This window comes from Haliotis cracherodii, unplaced genomic scaffold, assembly GCF_022045235.1.
Source record: "Haliotis cracherodii isolate W230 unplaced genomic scaffold, xgHalCrac1.p SCAF_5, whole genome shotgun sequence".
Lineage (NCBI taxonomy): Eukaryota > Metazoa > Mollusca > Gastropoda > Lepetellida > Haliotidae > Haliotis > Haliotis cracherodii.
The window spans coordinates 48,318,522-48,345,995 of NW_027266308.1; the positions used below are offsets into that span (position 1 = coordinate 48,318,522).

The following is a 27,474-nucleotide window of genomic DNA, read 5'->3' on the forward strand; positions in this document are numbered from 1 at the left end:
ACACTATCAAACAGCAGGCTATCATATTAAAATCACGCGTTACATATATTCTGTTATGCAAATGGTGTATGCCACTGAAAGTATATAATTCAGGTCCACTACACAGGACACATTGGGCATAGCGTCGTTGATACGTAGTGAATTAGAATACGATCTGACACCAGATGGCGTCGCTCGTGGCTTACCGCTTAGTGCTCCGTTATATCCATTTCCTTTCAATGAAATAATACTAGTTCACACTCTAACACGTTCATTGTCAAATTGATCCACTCAGCTCACTTTTCATTATCATCTCCTGGAGTATATAGATATTATGAACGAAATAGTTAATAATCTGAAAATCTAATCTACACACTTTATGTGACCTAGCTATTACCAGGCGTAAACATATTCAAAACATTGTGTGTGTGTGTGTGTGTGTGTGTGTGTGTGTGTGTGTGTGTGTGTGTGTGTGTGTGACATTTCTAATATTAACTGTTTATTCTGTTTAACACAATATGCACTTCTTTTCAAACGCTGCAACAACTTAGATTAAATGTTTCATTTGAATATGTACATATTATCATTTCGCAATGTATAGTTGAAAGTACTTAAAACCACGTTAATCCGGGCGATTAAGGGGTAAAAGACGTTTTAACAGTATTCGCCATGACAACAGGATTCCACTGTGTGCTTTTGGGGGCGTTAGAGAAAACACTGAAAGGTGCAAACGCGATTTCAAAAATGAGAGGGAGTTGCCCACCGATGTCAAAGTTGGCGCTTGTTTTAAGAAATACGGCCATATTACACGTGGCTTGTCTGTGAGCTGATCAAAGTCATCACTATAGTGCTTAGATGAAAAGTACACACCACTCACAGATAGATAGTATATGATTTATGTTTAGAAATTAAGGGATAACAGTTCACTACTTAAATGTATCATATTGATTTCACATAGAGAATTTCACCACTACATGGCTAATGCTTTAGTGAATATAGAGTTCGTTCCACGTATACAAGGTGGCCGGCCGTGACATCAACCCTGCTTACCAAGGCTACAGATTCAGAGCAGAAGAAAAAGTTGCGCACACGGGCGATGTTGCAAGGCCTGATGTCCAGCAAGAGTCAACACCGCGAACGACCCCATCACCACGTGCAGAAACACCTACAACCATCCTCCAAATCGGACCAGATTAAAGCCGATAAGTTCCTTGCTAATGTCAAACAACATGAAGAGACTGCCTGAGGGCCCATCCGGTATCTGTGGGAGACGACGAGATGCATATCTTCTCTAGGAAACACAACTTTCAGGGACCTGCCACTGTTATTCATGAGCCCACACATTACCAGCATGAAGATGTCAGCATCACCAACAAGCTTTCAATGTGTAAAGTAGGGCCGAGGGCAGCAGGTATTTGTGTGGGGTTATATCTGACAGACAAATCTATTCTTTTCTGAAAACCACATACATAAACTGCAGCATATCAAAATCCATAACAATAGATGCAGAAATGACGGAGTAATGCATGCACAAAATGACATATTCAGTGTGGACGCCACATTTAAGAATGAGTTGGGATTGATTGAGCAAGATTTAGAGACACCACAGCTGGGATCAAACCTACAAAGTATGAACTGAATAATCCTTGTCAAAGTTCAAATGTCAATTTTGTTGACAAACTATACTAAAATCAAGGTTCATCAGTGGCTAAGGGATGAAACTCATTTTGCAACAACAGCTAAAACTAACAGTAAATTATTTAAGATATAGATCCATTTGGGTGGCTTTTGAGGTCATTCCTCTCTTGCATGTGACATGTCAACAAACCAAATTTGGCCTAAACCTGTCAAATTCAACAACAAAGAAGAATTACCTTTTTACAGTTGAAATAAAGATAATTGAATGGGACATTGTCATATGGCCATCTAGGAATATACAATAGATATGTAGACTACAAACTGTAAAAACCTTCCTTAATTTATAATCACTTCAGGTTAATTCGTACAAATTATGGGGCGTTCGGGTAGCCTACTGATTAAAGCGTTCGCTCGCCACGTCGAAGACCCAGGTTCGATTCCTGACAAGGGTACAATGTGTGAAGCCCATTTCTGGTGTTCCCCGACGCGATATTTCTGGAATATTGCTAAAAGCAGCGTAAAACTATACTCACTGACTCTTACAAATTATAGATTTTGAAGGCAACACACTGCATATTTGATGTTTGGCTAAAGAATATCCTATTGTCTAAATGCACTGTAACACCGGTCCAGGTATGAGTGAGTGTATTAACACTGCTTTGATCAGTTGTTTTCACATTTATATAATGCAGGAAGTCAGCTTAAAGTGGGAGTAAATCCATGATACTATCTTGTAGCTTAGCCAGGTAGAGCAAGACTTTCCAGTGATCCAGTTGCCAAGCTGAGCGCCGAGCCTGTGCCTTAGTACGACAGACCCGTGAAGATCCGGGGTAGAATAGGTCTTCAGCAACCCATGCTTGCCGTAAAAGGTGACTATGCTTGTCGTAAAAGGCGACTAACGGGATCGGGTGGTAAGGCTCGCTGACTTGGTTGATGCATGTCATCGAGCCCAGTTGCGTGGATTGATGTTCATGATGTCAATCACTGGATTGTCTGGTCCAGACTCAACTATTTACGGACCGTCGTCATATAGCTGGAATATTGCTGAGTGCGGCGTAAAACAACAAACCAAACCAAACCTTAAGACATTGAGGATGTGTGGTTTGTTGCGCTAGAACATGTTGGCGATGAGAGCAAAAACAGACAACTCCTCCTGACCAGTGCGAATCCCCCATTGTCTATGCAGATGCAGTGTCACATTAGTTGGCCTGTGAATGTATTTCTAGTTGTATCATAGGCTAAGATATTGACATATGTATTTTATCAGAAGTTTCACATATGAATTACATATATTTGTGCGTGTATCTCGTGCAAATGACATACTAATAAACATTCAAGTCTCGTTTATCCAGCATGGTTGGTTGTATATGATTATGTCGGATTAACGGGTATGACGGATAAACGAAATTAGAATTTTCAACGTTTCTGATCGAAAATCGGACATCTTCACGAAAGATAAGAACCACGTGCACCTGGTAAACGAACTATTCATATTATGTTGTTTATTCATTCATTCTTTAATTTATGATTTACGTCATGTATATCATTGACAGCTACTGTGGTTTTGTTGTGTCAGCTACTATATTTTTATATGACAATACCCATGCATCCCTGCACTTGTAGTCTTTAACAAGGGTGTCTGCACAGTTTTGTCACCCCATTCAGGATAGACCGCCCTTGTTGTCTAGTGGTAGAGCGTCCGCCCGGCCGCGTCATACCAAAAGACGTTAAAAGATGGTACTTGTTGTTACCCTGTCTGGTGCTCGGCATTAAGAGGCTAAAACAAGGACTGGTCGGCTTGGAGGAGTCAGTATACTGTGTCTGAGTGGGGTATTCATGTTAAACTGCGGCATGGAATGTCAGTGGGCTAGCACTATAAATCGGCATCAGTCCGGACTAGTACAAGCACACACACACACACACACACACACACACACACACACACACACACTGCGGCCTTTTTTCCAAGTTAAGCTGTCAAGTTGTGATGCGGAGAACGGAAGGTCGGGAGTTCGACACCCGGCCGCGTCATACTAAAAGACGTTAAAAGATGGTAATTGTTGTTACTGCCTATCGCTCGGCATTAAGGGGCTAAAAAAGGAATTGGTCGGCTCGGAGTCAGTAAACTGTGTCTGAGTGAGGTATTCATGAGATTCTCAGTGGGCTAGCACTATAACACACACACACACACACACGACGTTAAACCCCATTTCCCCTCACCATTCAAAATATGGTCACTTGTCGCAAATTGTGTGCCAAGGCGGTACCCCTCTCTCTGCTCTGTTGATAGTGCTCTTTCTGCCATTTCTATAATAATGATGAAAGCACCTTTTTATTTGGCCGCACACTGAGCAGGTACATAAAATATTTGATAATCATAAGCATAATTGTTTGTGAAAGGACAGCTACATCTCAGTCTGTCTTACATACAGACCCTGTAACAAATATATCCAATACAGCCCATGTAAGTCTACAACAGTGGGTGGGTCTAGATTACTGCATTTTCAGGGAATGAGCAAAGTCTCTTGGGTCCTTTTTATCATATTATATTAAGATAATTGAACAATGTAGTTTTCTGTGAAATATGCCCATTTCAGAGACTAGATGTTAGTCAAGCTACGTCTGTAACGTTCTCCATGTATATCCCTAGTCTCATTCTGGGGAACTTTTACCAACACCATAAGTTGTTTCTTCTGTAGTCTTGTATTCAGCATCTTTGTCATGTCCACCGATGTCATATAAAATCACACAAAATCGTTCATAGTTGATGGACAATTGAATGTGTCAAGTCTTATCATTATGGCGAACTTTCCTGAACACCACTCTTCGCATCTTCGTTATGTTTTTCATCACGACTACCAGCGTCGCTCATTTCAGTACTCTTCTTCTCCGCCCTCCTCTTCTTCTTCCACAGGTTAACAAGTGATGCCAGGAACATGAAGATGCAAGCGATGAGGCCGACACTGAGCCACATGACGGCGATTCCCACAGCCAAGGCCTGCTTGTCGTACAGCTGACAGAACTGGGCGCCCTCCGACCCACTCCACAGCTCACAGGCCGAGTCTACCACCACGCCCACAACCACAGATGCCGGAATACTTCCTGAAAGTATGGTCAAGTTAACATCACACTGCATGTCATAAAGTCCGCCTTTGGGAGGTTGCTGTTTGAAAGTCAATACACTGAAACCCTGTTAATACGGAAACCCGCTGTTCGGAAAATAAATACAACTCAAAAGAAATTAAAAACAACCGATTTTTTCATGGCTACGCTGCCATCCGGATATCAGAGACTTCCTTGTATGTAATACTAATACAATAGACATTACAAGTAGATATAGTAATAATTAATTGTTAGGAATTGTTACGGGGATTATTATTAAGCGACTATGATTGTCGTAAAAGGCGACTATTTGGATCGGGTGGTCAGGCTCGCTGACATGGTTGATGCATGTCATCGTATCCCTATTGCGTGGATCAATGCTCATTATGTCAATCACTGGATTGTCTGGTCCAGACTCTATTATTTACAGACCGCCGTCATATAGCTGGAATATTGCTGAATGCGGCGTTAAACAACAAAGACACAAAACCTCGGTGAGTTAAAGTGACTTTGTTCCACAAAAGGCTTGACTCCAACCAACACAGCCTGTTCAAGCTTCCCTTCATCAACCTATACGCCTGGTTCACCAATGCAATTTGTAACATGACATAACATACGGTTTGTACAGTGACCCTGTTATTCAGACGTATATTTTGTAATTTCATACTTCATATAAATATATATACGAAACCGATAGGGTCGACCGGATGGGACTTGCCGGACAGTTCAGTTTAATCAATACGTATAATATGAAATAGTTCTGGTATTTGCGTGGTATCTGAGATTGTTTTACTTGGTTGACTGTAGATGTCATATTTTCGTCCAGCTGGTAAAATCGAAAACAAACATTTGATATTATATCCATGTTGATGTTGTAGGAAGTTATTGTGCAAATGCTTCTAAAATATTAAATCTGCTTCACTAAGGAAATGATATTTGCATATTTCTGTTGTGTAAATTTTTTTTATAGCTCAGACCCGCGACTGCAAGTCAGAAGATACATATTTGTTATTAAATTAACATGGGATTAAAGTCATTTTAGAACTGATGCGAACCCGAGTTTATGTTTTATGACTTCAAGTTGGTCAATAGTACGATTAAAAAAACCAAAATACAATATGACTTTATGGTGATGGCTTCTTTTTTTCTACGTGTTCTTTCCTTTTAGATCTTTTTCCACAATATGTTCTAATTTCGGGTTTTGGGTCCAGCCTCCTCACAATAGTCGACCAGGGTCCCGTTCCACAAAGCCATCTTAGCGCTAAGGTGATCGTTACAACCATACTTTAACACTGACTTACGATAGTGGTAGCGCTAAGATCGCTTTGTGGAACGGGCCCCAGACATTGAAATTGTCCATCAATCCACTCAATGGTCTAAGGGAGATAATCGTGTTATTATATACTAAAAATAGAATAAGAGTACGGTTGTATGAGCTCCAAACAGTGTGTTAAATTAAACTCCCCACATCGTGTAGCATTTTCTGAGCTCTATTGGAAAATTCAAGCTCTTCACAGCGACAGTCCAAGAAAATACTGAGATTATTTTAGACTGGGTTGCCTACCCTAGGGCGCTAGCGCTCCTCATCGTACTACAAGCAGTTATGACAACAGGGTACCAGTCTACGATTTTTTTCTGAACACGATTACTTCCCTTTGATAAGTGAACCACAGTGTTTGAAGTTTGCATATAGACCCTGAAGGGAGCTTGTTCAAGGGACGTAACTCCGTTTGGAATTACCAAGTAAACTAGTTCCCTGTTAGTACGCGCCGCAAATTTGCCAGACAGGCACACAGTCAAATTACCAACTGAATTACTTCCCTTTGACCAGAAACTTTACCCGATAGAATAAAATCGATTGAATTGTCTCCCTTAGACCATGACAAAAACTTGGAAACGTCTCAGATTGGAGACCTGAATCCGGTCCATGAGTCATTGTATTTAATAAATATATAATATAATAAAAAAACTATCTAAATCCAAACCTGTGTTGAAAGTTTTTCCCTTGTTCGTAAATTTACACTGTAGTATCCGGTTCAATTTTCCCCGAGACTGCATATGCAGTCAGTAGATACATATTTGTGTTTAAAAATGAAAGTGATTTGGGAACTTACTCGAACCTGTGTTCAAGTCTTATGACGTGAAATAGGTCAATGGTGAGAATGATTATGAATTATAATATGCTTTCACGGTGATGGCTTCTTTTTTCTTTTATCTACATGTGCTTTCCCTTCAGATCGTTTTTTTTCACAACGTGTTTAAATTCCGGTTTTCATGTTCAGCTTGCTCTCAAAAGTCGACCAGATTAATGTTTAAATTGTGAAGTACATGTATTTGGTATATTTGGTGTAGATAGTAAGAGCCTTGAATAGATATTCTGGAAATAACCTTTTCCCCTTTATTTTTATTGTAATGTTCATCGAGCCTTTGGTTAGAGTTGATAGTTTGGGAAAGAGAGTTACGTGCCTTGGGAAAAGTGCGATGCGGTAAGATTGCGAACTGCGAATAACGGAGTTGTGTGCCATTGCATGAGATTGTTGTGTTTGAACTGTATCCATGTGTAATGCTGCACCCTTGGGTGATCAATGATTACGTACATATTTGCGTACATGTGACTTGAAAGATAAAATTTGACCATGTCAAAATTCAGCAATGTATCGGACATCCAACGTTTACTGAATATCATTCAGTCATCAGAAAAAAAATCACATGCAAAGCCCAGTCAGGTGTTTACTTACAAATACGGAAACGTATGGTACAAGTAAAAGTAGGGAATTGCAAGCGATGTAAGGTTTGTCAAACTTGGAAATGTCCACCATAACGTTTTTTTAGGTTTTACTGAGCCCTGAAAGCTGTAACTCTGTTGAAACCCCGTTGTTTGATCAAGAGCCCTGAAAACTATAACCCTGTTTAAACCCCGTTGTATGATCAAGAGCCGTGAAATCTATAACCCTGTTTAAACCCCGTTGTTTGATCAAGAGCCCTGAAAGCTATAACCCTGTTGAAACCCCGTTGTTTGATCAAGAGCCCTGAAAGCTATAACCCTGTTTAAACCCCGTTGTTTGATCAAGAGCCCTGAAAGCTATAACCCTGTTTAAACCCTGTTGTTTGATCAAGAGCCGTGAAAGCTATAACCCTGTTTAAACCCCGTTGTTTGATCAAGAGCCCTGAAAGCTATAACCCTGTTTAAACCCTGTTGTTTGATCAAGAGCCGTGAAAGCTATAACCCTGTTTAAACCCCGTTGTTTGATCAAGAGCCCTGAAAGCTATAACCCTGTTTAAACCCCGTTGTTTGATCAAGAGCCGTAGGAGGCTCTTTGAAATCTCCACAGAAATCATGCTCGATTGAACCTCAAAAGTGAAATGTAGAGACCAAATCCTAGATAAAAACGGAAAATGGATCTTTGGGGAGTTGTGGATATTTTTGGTCACTTTGAATCCGCATGGATCTAAATGTAAAACAGTTGAGGCGGTTTCACTAGCGTCTTTTATCTCTACACACTCTTCGTTGAAAATACGTTTGTGCTAGATGATAAAAAACATCGATTATCATACGGATAGATCCAAAATAGAACCATAAGACTTCGTATCTCGCCGAAAAACTCTGAATATTCGCATTCGAATCTAAGGTTACAATTGGAAGGGTAAACGAGAATGTATGAAAGTAGGTTTCGATACAATAAAACCGCCTACTTACTTCATAATGATACATAATTGTTACTAATTGGCGACATTTCCAATATGGCTGCCGTGGCGGCCATGTTCAATATCAGGTCAACATTCTGTGAACAGGTTTTCCCACCATCCTTGCAACGTTCAGCTGTGGTTTCAGAAGACACGTAGAATGTAATGACGCAATGACTACTCGCCCTGCACCTTCTTCTGAAAGTTCCGCTGAGCTACGAAAGGGAATATCAAAATTTTCGAAACATATTTCACGAAACATGGAAGCCGGTTCGATGGAAAAACGTTGAACTCTTTCCGATAAAGTGGTAACTTACTTGGTGCTTAGCATCAGTATAACTCGTTTATGGAACATTCTTCATTATTTTATTTCAGTGTTCGGCAAATATGCAAAACCGGACTAAAATATTAATATTGCCCAAAATCTTACCTATTACCGCCATGAATATCATCTTTATACTAAGCGCAAATGCCTGAAGATCTTGGTCGACACACCTGTGGAAGAAGGGAGAGGTTGACGAATATAAAATACATGTGTGATATAATCATTGCCCAGACTGCCAATCACTATTATATATCACTACGGCAAGAAGAGGTCTTACAGCGATTGAACCCATCCATAGTTGATCCAACGCTTTTTGGCATTAATATCTCGGACGCGACGTTAAATTTCATCAATTTATTAAACAAGAAAACGCCACTGAAATACAGTCGGACCTTGGATGTATCGAACTGCCAATTTTCTCGAACTCAATTTCCAGTCCCTGAGTTTTCCTTCTATATTTATCATTATTTATACTCGAATCTGTCAAACCGTCGAACTTTAAATAGTATACTCTGTATAAACCGTGGCAAAACACCTCTTATAACCGAAACGCTAACACCCAAACTATTCATGCCAACAAAAACCTACCCATGTGTGATCAGTCATAGACACCAGAGGAAAGGGGACAAGGCTGTATCTACCCAAGTGTGACCAGTCACAGACACTAGAGAAGAGAGACAAGGCTGAACCTACCACAGTGTGACCAGTCACAGACACTAGAGAAGAGGGGACAAGGCTGTACCAACCACAGTTTGATCAGCCACAGACACTAGAGAAGAGGGGACAAGGCTGTACCTACCCTGGTGTGATCAGCCACAGACACTAGAGAAGAGGGGACAAGGCTGTACCAACCACAGTGTGATCAGCCACAGACACTAGAGAAGAGGAGACAAGGCTGTACCAACCACAGTGTGATCAGCCACAGACACTAGAGAAGAGGAGACAAGGCTGTACCAACCACAGTGTGATCAGTCACAGACACTAGAGAAGAGGGGACAAGGCTGTACCAACCACAGTGTGATCAGCCACAGACACTAGAGAAGAGGGGACAAGGCTGTACCAACCACAGTGTGATCAGTCACAGACACTAGAGAAGAGGGGACAAGGCTGTACCTACCTAAGTGCGATCAGCCACAGACACTAGAGAAGAGAAGATAAGGCTCCAACTACCTAAGTGTGATCAGCCACAGACACTAGAGAAGAGGAGACAAGGCTGTACCTACCCTAGTGTGATCAGTCACAGACACTAGAGAAGAGGAGACAAGGTTGTACCAACCACAGTGTGATCAGCCACAGACACTAGAGAAGAGGAGACAAGGCTGTACCAACCACAGTGTGATCAGTCACATACACTAGAGAAGAGGAGACAAGGCTGTACCTACCCTAGTGTGATCAGCCACAGACACTAGAGAAGAGGAGACAAGGCTGTACCTACCCTAGTGTGATCAGCCACAGACACTAGAGAAGAGGAGACAAGGCTGTACCTACCATAGTGTGATCAGTCACAGACACTAGAGAAGAGGAGACAAGGCTGTACCTACCCTAGTGTGATCAGTCACAGACACTAGAGAAGAGAAGACAAGGCTGTACCTACCCTAGTGTGATCAGTCACAGACACTAGAGAAGAGGAGACAAGGTTGTACCAACCACAGTGTGATCAGCCACAGACACTAGAGAAGAGGAGACAAGGCTGTACCAACCACAGTGTGATCAGCCACAGACACTAGAGAAGAGGGGACAAGGCTGTACCAACCACAGTGTGATCAGCCACAGACACTAGAGAAGAGGAGACAAGGTTGTACCTACCCTAGTGTGATCAGTCACAGACACTAGAGAAGAGAAGACAAGGCTGTACCAACCACAGTGTGATCAGCCACAGACACTAGAGAAGAGAAGACAAGGCTGTACCAACCACAGTGTGATCAGCCACAGACACTAGAGAAGAGGAGACAAGGCTGTACCTACCCTAGTGATATCAGTCACATACACTAGAGAAGACAAGGCTGTGCCAACCACAGTGTGATCAGTCACAGACACTAGAGAAGAGGAGACAAGGCTGTACCTACCCTGGTGTGATCAGTCACAGACACTAGAGAAGAGAAGACAAGGCTGTACCAACCACAGTGTGATCAGTCACATACACTAGAGAAGAGGAGACAAGGCTGTACCAACCACAGTGTGATCAGCCACAGACACTAGAGAAGAGGAGACAAGGCTGTACCAGCCACAGTGTGATCAGCCACAGACACTAGAGAAGAGGGGACAAGGCTGTACCTACACTAGTGTGATCAGCCACAGACACTAGAGAAGAGAAGACAATGCTGTACCTACCCTGGTGTGATCAGTCACATACAGTAGAGAAGAGGAGACAAGGCTGTACCAACCACAGTGTGATCAGCCACAGACACTAGAGAAGAGGAGACAAGGCTGTACCTACCCTGGTGTGATCAGTCACAGACACTAGAGAAGAGGAGACAAGGTTGTTCCTACCATAGTGTGATCAGTCACGGACACTAGAGAAGAGGAGACAAGGTTGTTCCTACCATAGTGTGATCAGTCACAGACACTAGAGAAGAGGAGACAAGGCTGTACCTACCCTAGTGTGATCAGTCACATACACTAGAGAAGAGGAGACAAGGTTGTTCCTACCATAGTGTGATCAGTCACAGACACTAGAGAAGAGGAGACAAGGTTGTTCCTACCATAGTGTGATCAGTCACGGACACTAGAGAAGAGGAGACAAGGCTGTACCAACCACAGTGTGATCAGTCACATACACTAGAGAAGAGGAGACAAGGCTGTACCTACCCTAGTGTGATCAGTCACATACACTAGAGAAGAGGAGACAAGGTTGTTCCTACCATAGTGTGATCAGTCACAGACACTAGAGAAGAGAAGACAAGGCTGTACCAACCACAGTGTGATCAGCCACATACACTAGAGAAGAGGAGACAAGGTTGTTCCTACCATAGTGTGATCAGCCACAGACACTAGAGAAGAGGAGACAAGGCTGTACCTACCCTAGTGTGATCAGTCACATACACTAGAGAAGAGAAGACAAGGCTGTACCACCTACAGTGTGATCAGCCACAGACACTAGAGAAGAGGAGACAAGGCTGTACCAACCACAGTGTGATCAGCCACAGACACTAGAGAAGAGGAGACAAGGCTGTACCAACCACAGTGTGATCAGCCACAGACACTAGAGAAGAGAAGACAAGGCTGTACCTACCCTGGTGTGATCAGTCACAGACACTAGAGAAGAGGAGACAAGGTTGTTCCTACCATAGTGTGATCAGTCACGGACACTAGAGAAGAGGAGACAAGGTTGTACCTACCCTGGTGTGATCAGTCACATACACTAGAGAAGAGGAGACAAGGCTGTACCTACCCTAGTGTGATCAGTCACATACACTAGAGAAGAGAAGACAATGCTGTACGTACCCTAGTGTGATCAGTCACATACACTAGAGAAGAGAAGACAAGGCTGTACCTACCCTAGTGTGATCAGTCACAGACACTAGAGAAGAGGAGACAAGGTTGTTCCTACAATAGTGTGATCAGTCACAGACACTAGAGAAGAGAAGACAAGGCTGTACCAACCACAGTGTGATCAGCCACAGACACTAGAGAAGAGGAGACAAGGTTGTTCCTACCATAGTGTGATCAGTCACAGACACTAGAGAAGAGGAGACAAGGTTGTACGTACCCTAGTGTGATCAGTCACGGACACTAGAGAAGAGGAGACAAGGCTGTATCTACCCTTGTACGATCAGTCACAGACACTAGAGAAGAGGAGACAAGGTTGTTCCTACCATAGTGTGATCAGTCACGGACACTAGAGAAGAGGAGACAAGGCTGTATCTACCCTTGTACGATCAGTCACAGACACTAGAGAAGAGGAGACAAGGTTGTTCCTACCATAGTGTGATCAGTCACAGACACTAGAGAAGAGGAGACAAGGCTGTATCTACCCTTGTACGATCAGTCACGGACACTAGAGAAGAGGAGACAAGGTTGTTCCTACCATAGTGTGATCAGTCACAGACACTAGAGAAGAGGAGACAAGGCTGTATCTACCCTTGTACGATCAGTCACGGACACTAGAGAAGAGGAGACAAGGCTGTACCTACCTGAGAGTTGTAAAAGCCGAGAATGTGGCGCAAGTGATGATGGTGACGTAGACGACAAACAAGGAGGGCATGACGAGGTACACCTGCCAGCAGTCGGTGCTACATTTGCCCGCGGTCGCAGTGGCCAGCGCATCTGTCACACTGGTGTTGAGTCCAGCTGCTATACAGCTGCAGTTGCTGAATGTCTGCAGAGCAAGGACGAATTTGAAGCAGCTTTTCCAGTTTACTACAGTTAGTGCAAACATCTCTACATACAACTTCATATTCCAGCATACTGCAGTTAGTGCAAACATCTCAAGGATGTTAGGCAATAGGTCACAGAGCAATAGGCCACAGAGCAATAGGCCACAGAGCAATAGACAACAGAACAATAGGCCACAGAGCAATAGGCCACAGGGCAATAGTCCACAGAGCAATAGGCCACAGAGCAATAGGCCATAGAGCAATAGGCCACAGAGCAATAGGCCACAAAGCAATAGGCCACAGAGCAATAGACCACAAAGCAATAGACCACAGAGTAATAGACCACAAAGCCTTTCAGGTGTCCTATCAGTATTAACAACCCATTAATAATCCCCACCATCACATCGCCATCCATGCTACTGTCCAGACAACCCGCGTGGCAGGGTGAGAAGTAAACGAGTCCATCGCTGCTACAAACAGGGCTGAACTCCTGACCTTGACACTGGCACTGACCTTGACAGGCTGCAAGGAAGCCTGACACATCGCTGAAATGAAAGTGTCAAATGATGGGGAAAAGTTCATAGAGCGAAACCAGCAAAGTCATTTTGTTAAATAATTTACTTTTAATGATGTAGATGTAGTCAGCTTCATGCATGAGAACGTCAGAATACGTTATATTCAGCTTGAGAATAGACGAAAACGGGATAATGTCTCAGTCAGGTCACTAGGGAAATCGTGGTTTAATGAAATGACACACCTGCTCCTGGAAATCAGTTCTTATCAGTTTGAGGAGAAATATGAAACTGTTGACACTGACGTGTAGATACACGTATCTGACATTAGTAACAAGGAGACAGCATGACCTTGACCTTGTTGCGGACAATGATCATCGGTCCTGTCATGACACTGATTCGCCATGAGCTCATAGGCTTGGACCAAATGTCAGTTGAAGCAGGTTTGATTGTCGTCATTCAAGCATTATTGTCTCAATTTATATCGGACAATGTTCATACAATGTATATGGGCGGCATATGCCGGAGCTGCTTCTTTAAAGACCCCGACCCGGGGTAGAATAGGTCTTCAGCAACCCATGCTTGCCGTAATAGGCGACTACGCTTGTCGTAAGAGGCGACTAACGGGATCGGGTGGTCACGTTCGCTGACTTGGTTGATGCATGTCATCGTATCCCAATTGCTTAGATCGATGCTCATGATGTCAATCACAGGATTGTCTGGTCCAGACTCGATTATTTACAGACCGCCGTCATATGGCTGGAATATTACTAAGTGCGGCGTTAAACAAAAAAAGAACCTTTAAAGACCCCAACCTGTCTCCGGGGTAGGGTAGATCCAGGCCAATCATATTGATGTCAGGACAAGCAGCAAACAGGGTGAGGCCACACACCGTGGCAACAAAGAGCAGGCCAGCGACCGTTCTCTCCATTCCCAGCAAGTCCAGCTTGAACCACTTTATCAGAAGCCCGGCCAGGAGGTAGCCAACCGACCCAATGATAGCCTTTGAACCTGTATGAAACAGACATATTATAATAATTTCCAATTTTAATGTTTTATACCAAGCCACTTGGCCAAGTTAATGCTTTATCCGAGATCCACTCACTCACTCATCCACTCTCATTCACCGATCCAACCACCCATCCATCCACTCACTCACTCACTCACCCGCCCACCCACCCACACACTCACTCACTCACTCACCCAGCCACGCACTCACTCATTCACTCACTCACCCACAAACCACCCATCCAACCACCCATCCATCCACTGAGTCAGTCACTCAGTCAGTCAGCCAGTCAGTCACTCACTCACCCACTCACTTATCCACCCACCCACCCACTCACTCACTCACTCACTCTCCCATCCACTCACTCACTCACTCACTCACTCACTCACTCACTCACTCACCCTCCCATCCATCCACTCACTCACACACTCACTCACCCACTCACTCACTCACACACTCACTCACTCACTCACTCACTCACCCACGCATTCACTCACTCACTCCCCCAACCACCCACCCACTCACTCACCTGGGAACGTGCCTCACCTAGTATATATCCGGTTGTTTCATAGTCCAAACCATATTCATGATTAATAAACTTGAAGGCAAACATTGCCATTCCGTTTACAGCCACACCTTCTATAGCTGACGCTACACTGATGAGCATGAATTCCAAATCGAATATCTGAAATATTAGCACGTACTCATCTCACACATATTGGATGTTTGTTTCTTGTTTGACGCCGCACTCAGCAATATTCCAGCAATATGGCGGCGGTCTGTAAATAATCAAGTCTGGAACAGACAATACAGTGATTGACATCATGAGCATTGATTTAAGCAACTGGAAAAGATGACATACATCAACCAAGTCAGCGAGCCTGACCACCCGATCCCGTTAGTTGCCTTTTACGACAAGCATAATCACCTCTTACGACAATCATAGTCGCCTCTTACGACAAGCATGGTTGCTGAAGACCTATTCTAACCGGGATTTTCATGTGGCACATTGGATGAGTGAGCTAGGCAATAAGTATAATATTGATTGGAATGGTGTTTGATAATACAACCACAGGTGTTTTTTTACACATTGACCAGAAACATACTGGAACTGGCCTAAATAGATTATTCAATGGATATAATGGATTATAAAGTCTTATAAAATAGTCAATGATCAGTGAGTGAGTGATCGAGTGAGTGCGTGAGTGAGAGTGGGTGCGTGGGTGGGTGAGTGAGTGAGTGAGTGTTATATCACTGCATGTCAGATTATTTTGGGATAAACACCTAAGTGGTGTCAGTGGTGAGACCCATTAGCAACCAAGCTTTATAATGTAGATAACATTGGGATTCGAACTCACGACCAGCGGATCCTGGCTGGCTAATGGTCGCGACTTTACACAGTGATATGTCACAAAAGAGATCCGATACAAGTAATGCCCTTCGGCAGAAGAGACAAACGTGGGTTACACAGATCCCTACCCGATATCGCCATGTATGGTGTACTTACAAGTTTAAAGAGCGCCTTGAAAAAGTCGGTAACACTTTTCTTGAGATAGGTATACAGGTTTTTATTGACCTGCTCATGTGTGTTCTTCTCCAATTCCTCTCTGTGAGGACTGTCTGAAATGATGATAAATAAATACGGTGTCATCCATGTCAGTAAACAAGAGCGTGTACACTTGAAAATTGGATTTGACCCTAAAATTATAAACGTTTACGAAACGTTACTAGGCTGAAAACAGTCGCTTAAGGTCCTAAACACAACTATGATACCCGTAATATTAAAATATTAAAAATGGGTGTATACATTTGCCGGGCACTTTATATTAATATATCAACCCAAAAATAACTGGACCGAATGCATCCTTTAATAAATAACGGGGGCAGCTATAGGGTAGCCTAATTGTTGCTCGTTGTACGAAGGTCCTGGGCCACTTGCACAAAACGATGTTAGCGCTAAGATGATCTTAACTCCCATACTCTAACATGGGCTTACAATAGTCTTAGCGCTAAGATCGTTTTGTGCAAATGGGCCCTGTTTCGATCCTCCACCTGGGTACAATGCGTGATGCTCAGTCGCGGTGTTCCCCGCCGTGATGTTGCTAGAGAACTGCTACATACGGCGTAATACTCGACTCATTTACCCACTCACACCACAAACCAGTGCGAGTATGTAGGACTCACTGGGGAAGTATTTCGGGAATCCAGAGATGGGGAGGGACATGATGAGGATGATGATTCCAGTCACGATGTACCCAAGCCACCACGCCCCAACCCAACGTTGGTCCAGGGAGTCAAACGACAAGCTGTGACAATTACACAAATGAAAAACAAGTATGTGATTGAAACTCTCTAGAGGTTGGACAGTTCTAAAGTACATACACAATTACGTATCTTAATAATCGTACTTAATTTACTGTTTCCGGCGGGTTGGATAGCCCTGTGGTTAACGCTTACGCTTGTTTCGCCGAAGACCCGGGGTTCAATTCCCTACCTGGTCACAAGACGTGAAGCCCATTTCTGGAGTACCCGTCTTCATTTTGCTAGAACATTCTACTAAATCCAGCGTAAAACCTTTCTAACTAAACAAGTAATTCTGTAAGTTAACTAACTAATTATGTGTACTGCACACAAATAAACAACAAACAACAACTGTTATAAATGGTTGAGGGGTGGTAGGGTAGCTAATTGGATAAAGCGTTCGCTCGTCACGTCGAAGGCCCGGGTTCAAGCCCATGTGTGTGAAGCCTATTTCCTCTGCCTTGATATCGCTTGAATCGTTTGAATACTTGCAACAACCACCCAGATCTGCACCCGAGGCGGCTCCACTCAGACTCATGTCCCAAGCTTCGAGGCATCAGGTGGGGAACGGATGGTCCAGTCTTCTAAAACGTCGCAATTAACTTGCAGAATTGTGCCCCATAGGCATGCCAGAATATGGCATCCATCGTGGGTTTGCATCCTAGTTCGCTCTGATTATGTTCCTAATTTGCTAGCAGTTTACCCGTGCTCGTTCGTTTTATCAAAGTGGCATTTAAGATGTCCTGCATAAAGTGAGTGTGAGTGAGTTGTGTTTAACGCCGCTTTTAAAAGTATTCCAGTTATATCGCGGCGTGTCAGCTTAATGTGGGAGGAAAGCCCGAAGTGATGCAGGTCTCAGACGTTTACCACTTAGGTGAAACCCACGAGCACGGGTATGGTGCTGACAAACCTAGAAACATAATGGGGGCGAACGGGATTCGAACACACAATCATAGGTTTCTGGCGTGCACAATAATTTCTAATAAAAGTTACTACAGTGAATAGCAAAATTTCTAGAATGCCATATGATAAAAAGATTATTACCCTCGTGTGTTTTAGGTTTCAGGAATATCACATATATATGCGGACAACCTAAATCCACAAGAAAGACACAGGTGGAAAGGGGCGTATGTATTATTGTGGCAACATGTTAGCCGTTGTCTTATTACCAGACAAGGGACATAACCCACCTGTCTGTATCCACCCTGTCAAAGTCCACATACAGGTATTGGATGATCCGCCCGCCAACCAGGGCGCTCAAGGCTGCACCAATCACTCCAACAGTGTTCAATACTCCTGCAAAAGCAATATGTTTTTTATTTGTTTATCGAAGTACAAACAGATATCACCAAATAAGGGCCCATAATTTAATAATATGAAAGAATAAAAAAGAAAAAGTACAACTCTGTGGATAAGTTTTTTTTAAAATCCTGATGCTTTGTAAGGATAAGAATTTATGGATGAACAGCTTCTTTATTACAATTGTAATAAAGAAGTTGTTAATCCATAAATTCTTATCCTTACTCAGTACTCAAACTTCTAAATGCCTATCAAAGAAGTCCTGATGCTTTGTTGACAGAATTTGGCCTTTGTCAAACTTTAATTAAAAAGAAAACTCCGAGAGTTGTTGAACCCGCCGTCACAAACCTTTAATCAACAGAGATCAAGGGTGTTACACCCCCTCTGCCTATGAAGATCTAATCAAACAATATTATCTCTTATAATTAATATCAAATAAGCTTGTTACAACTTTTTAATCCTTATCCTTTCTGTACATGTGGCTTCATTAGCTTTGTGCTGTTTTTCATTCTTACTGTATAGATGGCTTCATCAAAGTATCTGTGTGTGCTATTTGTTACCTTTTACCGAATGTTGTTAATACTAATGCTAATCACAACATATCACAATATATATATATATGCATGAAACGTCGCTAAATGCAATTGACACGTAAAGTTGTTCGTTTTCCCATTAACTCACCAGCTTCTAGAGTGACAATCAAACAGCTATGAAAAAAGAGCCGATTTTCATTTTTTTTTATTTACAGCACGCTTTGTTACAGGACATTCCAGCATGCTAAACCAATAATTACATTGTAAAGTCAAATCAAATACCCTATAGAATAGCAAATGGCTGGCCCATAATGATTAGCATGTGAGTAATAAAAGCGACAAATCCATTTCCATAATAACACGACGATTCCGACTGTATCATAGCATGTGTTCATGAACCTATCAAATAGTGATGACACCAGGTGTTCGCGAAAAGGTGAGTCCAAGCAAGTACGAACACATTTCAGATGGTCGTCCACCAAGCAAGTATAACTGCAATGCCATGAAAGGCTGCTGCTTATTATCTGTGTTCCAAGTAGAGACAGAATCTATAGAAAGCTAAGTCACCACCCAATTGTCATATCATTCTGTTCTTTTAAACGTTACAGCTGTATTGTTGGGGTATTTTTACTGTTGGCGAAACTCACCTATAAGGATTGCTGCCATGGTAACTGATGCATTGTTGTCAATATAGGCGAACCCCAGCGTGAAGATAGGTGAACTGCCGATACCCGTCAGTACTTGGCCCACCAGAAGGATCGAGAAGTAGACCATGTGACCTTCACCTTGTGCTGCTGGAACTGAGCTGTGATTCGACGGAGAGGAGACGTTGGTCGGGCAGATGGGCGTCCTTTCCGTGCTGTACATTGCTGAAAACAATGAAGCCTGCATGTTGACCCACGAGTCCCATAGCTGGATGTACATTACTCCCTGGGCCACAAGACATGGGCTTCACATAGTGTACCCATGTGCGGATTCGAAACCGGACCTTCGGCTTGACGAGCGAAAGCTTTAATCACTAAGCCACCCCAGTGTAGTGAGTATGACGAAAGACACCAGAATTGGGATTCTCATATTGTACCCATCTGGGGAATCGAACCCGGGTCTTCGGCGTGACGAGCGAACTCTTTAACCACTAGGCTACCACACCGCTTCCAATTTACACATACAAGCCATTACTGAGATTTAGAGGGGCGGTCTGGTAGCCTAGTGGTTAAAGCGTTTGCTCGTCACGCCGAAGACCCGGGTTCGATTCCCGACATTGGTACAATGTGTGAAGGCCATTTTTGGTGTCCCCCGCCGTGATATTGCTGGAATATTGCTAAAAGCGGCGTACTCACTCACTCACTGAGATATAGAAATAATATCTTATATTTAGTATTAATAAATCGTAACAAATGAATGTGTAGACTAAATATTGCCACGACAAATCACATGCGGGCTACGAGGAATTACTGATGTGTAGACTTGCCGAGGGAATCCTTTAATCACTATACTAGACTTGACCCAGATGAGACATTCACTGATCAGACAAATTGCACAGAGAAAGAACCAACATGTGTTTTTTAGGCCCACGTTTCCAAAGTCAAACAGGCAAGGTTCCCTCACACTCCCTTTGCATGCCCCCTGGGATCATCTGCATATCCGATTCTACGTCTCGCCTTTTCCGCTTGGCATTCATTTTGTGTCAGCGGGCTTCACACAAAGTATCACGTCTCTGTTAGAGGGCACAAATCATGACAACGTGATCAAATCCCTGATTCACACTGCCAACCGAAGAGGTAACGGTATTGACAGTCGTCACTCTCCTCACTCAGCTGACACTCCGTGATATACTAGTAGCTAAAACACGCCAAATTCACCCAGAGTTGGTCGGAGACTCACCCTGACTGGGAGGTTTGTAGGGCTCTAGTAGATAATGAGGCAGCGAACACAGAGCCAGACCAACCCCATACAGAAACACGGAGAAGGCTAATGCCTTGGCCTTGTTGAACTTGCCGATGTAGCTGACGAAGGCTATGGTGCAGGTGCTGCTGAGGCTGTTGGCTGTGCCTAGCGTAGCGCTGACGGTGCTGCGCAGATGGAACTGTTTCTCTAACTGTTCCAAGGATGTTCCGGACCAGCCAGATGCAAACCCCATGGTCAAGTACACGAGGACAATGAATGTCATGAAGCACGCCAGGGTGTTGAACCATTGCAGGAACCTTGAAACAATACACGTGTTATACATTAATAGAACGAAGTATTCGGAAATTCATGTTACTGTCATTAGGAAACTGTCTACAGTACATTTTTTTAATAACGGCGTATGGATAAAATGCCTTGTACATAGATAAATAATATCTTTGCTAAAAGCGGCGTAAAACCATACTCACTCACTCACTTATCTGTGTAATTCATAGGCTAGATTTTAATGTATGATCAGTCGTACGTGTTACCTTGGTTTGAAGGCGCCCCAGCCGTACCACGTCTCCCTGCCGTCTTCCTTCTTGTATTCCTTATCATCACTCTGTACATAAACTATACAATTAGTACCAAAATAATATAGAAAACAACTGATTGTTTATAGAGAATGAGTGAGTGAGCGAGTGAATAGATGACATGTTACGCCGCTTTAGGGCTCTATTTCAGTTGGTGAGTGAGGTATTATGGGCTCTAAAGTTGCCTTTAAGATTATTGCACTTATATGGCCACCTGCATGGTCGTGTGTGTGTGTGTGTGTGTGTGTGTGTGTGTGTGTGTGTGTGTGTGTGTGTGTGTGTGTGTGTGTGTGTGCTAGTCCGGACTAATGCCGAGTTTATAGTGCTGCTAGCCGACTGAGAATCTCATGCCGCAGTTTAACATGAATACCTCACTCAGAGACAGTTTACTGACTCCGAGTCCTTGCTTTAGACCCTAATGCCGAGCGATAGGCAGGGTCACAACAATTTCCATCTTTTAACGTCTTTTAGTATGACGCGGCCGGGTGTCGAACTCCCGACCTTCCGCTCTCCGGGCAGACGCTCCACCACTAGACCACGGAGGCGGTCAGTATTATTTCAGTAATATCACAACTTGACAGCTTAACTTGGAAAAAAGGCCGCAGTGATGTAGGTCTTAGACGTTCAGCACTTGGGTGAAACCCACGACTACGTGTATGATTCTGACAAACCAAGGATCATAAGGGCGAATCGGGGATCAACATCAACGATCATGGGATTTTGGCACACATAGGTGACACACGGCGAATTGAGGAGGTATTAATTATAGACGATACGGCCACCAGTGTCCCCTGTGGTTCGTAAAGTAATGAGTATCATTTGTGAATGAGCATTCTCTATATCTCCACGACTCTCATTTCGTTAAACCTACTCTAACCCCTAGATCCCGTGGTTTTCGCGATCTCAAATTATACGCCCTTCATTTTCATCAGCCGGTTTGATTTCCTACGCTACTCAGTCAAACGGTCCAATCAGAATGCGAGCTACACATCAGCCTCAATGTTTGGTTGGCGCTATCAACAACATGGTTGGCGGTCCAGTTGATTACGATAGAGTTTGCGAGAAATTCAACGTTGAAAAACGTTACAAACGAAAACCCTCGAGAATATTTTTGATTGTAAGGATGTCTTCATGTCCACCCCCTTACCCATTTCATTTTTCCTCACCTCGACGTTTGATTGGCCGGTAAATTGTAAACGAAAATCAAGGGCATCAAACTGAGATCGCGAGAACAGGGTTAGCGTAGGTTTACCGAAATGCGAGCACTGGAAATATCGAGGATGGTGAGGCAAGCGATGGTCGAACCACAAGCACGAGACGGTGGTGCAAGACCAAGGACCGTAATCGTGTTGAATCATGGAATAAAAATCACGATCAGCGGATCCTGTTACAGCTAAGAAACCTGCATAGCAAATAACAATGTCTTACCCCCAATGGGCCATACGTGATCCGAAAACCTGAATAATTCATATGAATGATTGCAGTTTTGATTGGCTTCTGATACTGTCAAAATGAAGGCAGAATTCTGAGGTAATTAATTCAAAGCTTATCTCTTTCGTATGTCTTACTTTTGGTATATCTCCCAAACCGTATGTTAGGTAAACATAATTAAAAATTAAAATCTTTTAACAATCGTACATGTAATTGTGTGAAACTGTCTACAGTACATTTTCTTAAATAACGGCATATGAATAAAATGCCTTGAACATAGGCTGTTTTAATATAACGTTCATCTTGTTTGGACTCTCTTTGATAGTAGTTTGAATATCCAAAAGCACTTACCTTTTATTTCATTATTTGAAATATATATTTACTCAACCAAGATGTGTAGAAGCGAATTGTTTCCCAATTCTCATGTAGCTATTTGGAATCGACAGCCATGTTGGCTACAAAAGGTCATCCACTGCACCTGCCTGGTCCATTATGAACCATATTGCCACAGCAATTCTATTTTAATAAATATTAAATCATAGATTTATACAGCGCATCTGATCCAGATGGTCCATGCTCATGAGGCTCAGTCATCTGCTCTTTTGGAGAGAATGGTCTTAAGGTTTGACCAGAAGCTGTTGACATCCTCGTCTCCTGGCATCCACTGGGGCCTTATGTCCGAACTAGGGACATTACCATCTTATGCTGGCATGCAGATCGTAATGCCCGTTCAGGTCGCCTGATGTAAGTTCTGGTAGGTACTGATTATCTGTTCCTTATTGAAACGGTGTGTAAAACAATCCGGCACAAATTACCGTGAGTCTCACACACACCACACACACACACGCACGCACATGAATTTGGTGCTGACTGAGGATCCGACTATTTGGTGCTAACTTAGGATCCGACTATTTGGTGCTGACTTAGGGACCGACTTTTTGGTGCTAACTTGGATCCGACGATTTTGTGCTGACTATTTGGTGCTAACTTTGGGACAGACTATTTGTTGCCTCTTAGGATCCGACTATTTGTTGCTAACTTAGGAACCGACTATTTGTTGCTAACTTAGAAGCCGACTATTTGTTGATAACTTAGGAGCCGACTATTTGTTGCTTAGTTAGGGACTGACTATTTGGTGCTGACTTTGGGACAGACTATTTGTTGCTTCTTAGGATCCGACTATTTGTTGCTAACTTAGGAGCCGACTATTTTTTGCTAACTTAGAAGCCGACTATTTGGTGCTTAATTAGGGACAGACTATTTATTTTATTCCTTAGGTTTTACCCACAAAAAATGTTGGAAGTCCTGAAAATAACAGTTACTATAAATTACAACAGACGCAATGACCGAACGAAAAAATATCCTGTCTCAAATAAAAATCCTAACACCTCCTTCCCCAACTCACCCCCACCCCAGAATAATACAAAAGTGGGACCCCTATTTCAGAAGTAACATTGAGTGAATAAACAAATCTTGATAAGACTTACCATTGTGAACTATGGAAAAAGATGACAGTATTTCCTCTCTGACCACCAAATTAATAACCTTTATTCACCGAGTTCCATTACGTAAATAAAGTACCCCGCGAACTGAGTACTCAGTATTGAGGGTGATTTACAGGTCGACTCATGACATCTTAAACAAAAACGCCAGTGGGTCAGAAATAAGAACACCATGTGATTGTTTACTAGAGTGATAACCCGGGGGTTGGTGTGGTGAAGACAGTGTGTGTCTGGGCTGTGGAGTCGCTGGCTGCTTAGAAACGGAGACAGTGTCAACAAATGCGACGTCCACTGTTTGGTCACATGAGATGCCGTGTAGTATATGTCGAAATGTCAGTTTTTTAAAGGTAAACTGCAAGTAGTGCTCAATAATGAATTGTGTAACCCATTCTTCTCTCCATGTCACGAATATTAAGAAATATATAGGAACCGAATGTTTTGTCCGCCATTTTGACGGCCATCTTGGATTTTAAAACAATGCCTTCATTTTCTAACAATACAAATCTCCTATGGCTCCCAGAATGAAAAAAACATGCACGAAAATCGCTTTCTTTGGAAGGTGGGAGTAGAATTTTATTATGGAGACCAAAATGACAAACATCTTTCGATTTATTCTAAAATGAATTCGTTTGTCATCAAAAATACTCCCGTCGTCATAGTCCCGTGGACTATTGGTGCGCGCGGCGTTAAACAAGAACCTCTCAAAATGTACATAACCGGCGGTCATGTCTTTACATTGTGTGCAAGGATATCGGGGTCAGGGGATAGGGCACCCCATCCCAAATAATGACTTACATGGATCCATAGATATAGCCTGACACCCTAGTTTATGCTACATGTCTTGCCTTCTCGGTAAAGCCAAATTTAAATGTACGAGCCATTACTGAGAAAATGAAACAAAATCTAATATTTGGTATTAATTAATCTTAAAAAATGAACTAAATCGTAACTAAATATTGCCACAACAAAATGAAAGAATCACATGCGAGCTTTGATGAACAGGTCGGATTATCTGTCCCGAGTGAATTATTTGTATGTTCCGATCCTTGAGACTTAACCCCTTTAGGCAATATTGCAAAGCATAAACTCAATAGTTAAAATTGTAATTCAAATCTATCACATTGAGGGTTTAACTGTACTAGTTCAGGGCGATGGTTGCTTAAGTTTAGGGCTCCGGGATAGAACTGGTCCCCCAATCCCTATGCTTGGCGACTTGATTGTCCGGGTGGTTAGATTGGGTAACTCGGTTGATTGCGTGTGATTGTACACCTTTGACGTGAGACGTTTCTCATAAAGACTGGTCCAGTTTCATACAATTACAGACAACCGCAATTTAGCGGGAATATTACTTAGAGAGGCGTTACACAACGAACCAAAAACACGCATGCACTTAACTTGCCCTTGTTGCTCAAGTGTGATGTTTAGTGCAAACAGACTTCAAGATATGTATTTATGTATAAATCGTTTGTCATTTCTAATCCCCGTGCTGCACCATTGAACAAAGATATAAATGATAAAGGTTTTCCGTTTAAACAGTGTATTTAATTGATACAATAACCATTGTTCATTTATCCAGAATGATCGTTGCCGTACTTCGTGGAGTTTCGTCCCTTTGGCGTGTAAGAATCCTGTGTTCGCCCTGCGTACTATTCTTGGTTTGCCAGCACCAAACCAATGGTCGTGGATTACAAAAAGATGTAAACGTCTGAGACTACATCCCGTTTCCTTCCATATTATACTGCCACGCCGTGGTGTAAGTGAAACACAACTGAGCATTAATGTAACTAACTCCACTCACTCACTATGTATGCATAAAATGCAAATTGCTTAATACATGTTGATTATCACACTTCAATGATGGTGATTTCCACGAAAAACCGTATTTTTTAATTTGTTTGCATCAACGCACCATATCCATCCCTTCTTTTTAGGGTTGTGTGTGTGTTGGGTTATCAAGAAATTTTCAAATTCAATTTAATTATGCACAATCCCCAGCCAACATTTACATATATGCAAATACGTATAAAGTATTTGCTGCGTAACCGAAGTTGGAATTAAAACAAATTATATACGTATGATTAAATTTAATAATATGCCCCCCACCCTCCCCACTATTAACGCATGTCACTCATAATGTTATTGTTGTTTATAAAACTTGTTCTCGTCGCAATATGGCTGAAATAATGCCGATGCGTCGTTAAATGTTAACTCACTCATAGTTTTATAACATCAGTAACTTATGAAACAGGCACTGGTAATTGCATTCTCTTTATTGAGCAAGGAGAAATGTTACTTCCAGTGTTTCATTAAAGCTACAGTCACACAGACAATGCCACAACGATGCAACCTCTTGGCGACTGATTTCTTGTGCTAGCGACTGGCAACTACCTCTACCCATATTTGGAATTAGGGTATGATCGCCGATCAATCAGTGATAGGTTTTGCAACTTGTCAGTGATTGATGGGCAACGCAGATACGACGAAATGTTTGCAACTGGTTGAGACCGATCGGTGCCTAGTCAGTGACTTGTTGCAACTGGACGGGGACTGGTCGGTTGTCGATCGATCACCGATCAAAACTTAATGCATATAAAAAAGGGTGTTTTTCTGAATGAAACCATTTCTTTCAAGTTTTCACCGATGAAGCGCCGGTCGATCACCACCTCATCACTGATGAGTCACCGATAGGTCACCATTAGGTTGCAAAGAGTCGACGAGTAGACGAAACCGATCGCCGCAAGAGGAAACCAATCTGCGATTAAAATAACACCACTTGGGGACCTCCAGGAGACCAATGAAACCTCCGAGCGACCAAATCGTTCAAAAGACTGGTTGCGACCGAATGGGTTTTGCGACCTTCTGAAACCTTGTAGCGACCTCAGTGAAACCTTTCAGAGATCCCTGAAACCTCATTGCGATTGTCAAATATGTTGGTGCAGATGGTTGCATCGCGGTCGCATTGTCTGTGTGACTGAGGTTAAATGTGAACCAAGTGGGGATATCCGGTCGGTGTACGTCCCGATCCACCTCTGCTGGTCGTTAGAGGTGACAAATTAGATCAGGTGGCCAGGCTAGGTGACTTAAATGACGTGTCAAAGACTGCTTCGGAAGCTGCTCATGTTATCAACCAATGGTTTGTTTGGTCGAGACTCGACTATTATCAGGCCGCCGCCATATAGCTGGAATACTATTGATATAGTGAGGGGTTTAACAAAAAAACAAAAACAAATCTTCACTGACAATATATCCAATTTGCAAGCCATAAAACACAGTGTAAACCATATTGAGAGTTGACTTGAGCGAGACAATGCCGTAGTTTCTAGGCTACGGGCATCTTTGCAACAGGTAGACACAGCGTACCAT

The 27,474-nt window shown here is 42.7% G+C and overlaps 1 protein-coding gene across 1 annotated transcript; it reads right to left on the reverse strand.

Moving 5' to 3' along the window:
• Positions 1-4,354: 4,354 nt before the first annotated feature.
• On the reverse strand, positions 4,355-24,131 carry LOC139444209 (solute carrier organic anion transporter family member 4C1-like). The gene is made up of 13 exons (XM_071225121.1): positions 24,097-24,131; positions 21,137-21,207; positions 20,583-20,902; positions 19,346-19,567; positions 18,057-18,162; positions 16,750-16,871; positions 16,073-16,185; positions 15,112-15,250; positions 14,372-14,567; positions 13,442-13,589; positions 12,862-13,046; positions 8,834-8,898; positions 4,355-4,719 (listed from the first exon to the last, which is right to left on the reverse strand). The coding sequence occupies exons 1-13, from the start codon at positions 24,097-24,099 to the stop codon at positions 4,415-4,417; spliced, it is 1,995 nt and encodes a 664-aa protein (XP_071081222.1). The 5' UTR covers positions 24,100-24,131; the 3' UTR covers positions 4,355-4,414.
• Between the last annotated feature and the right edge of the window lie 3,343 nt (positions 24,132-27,474).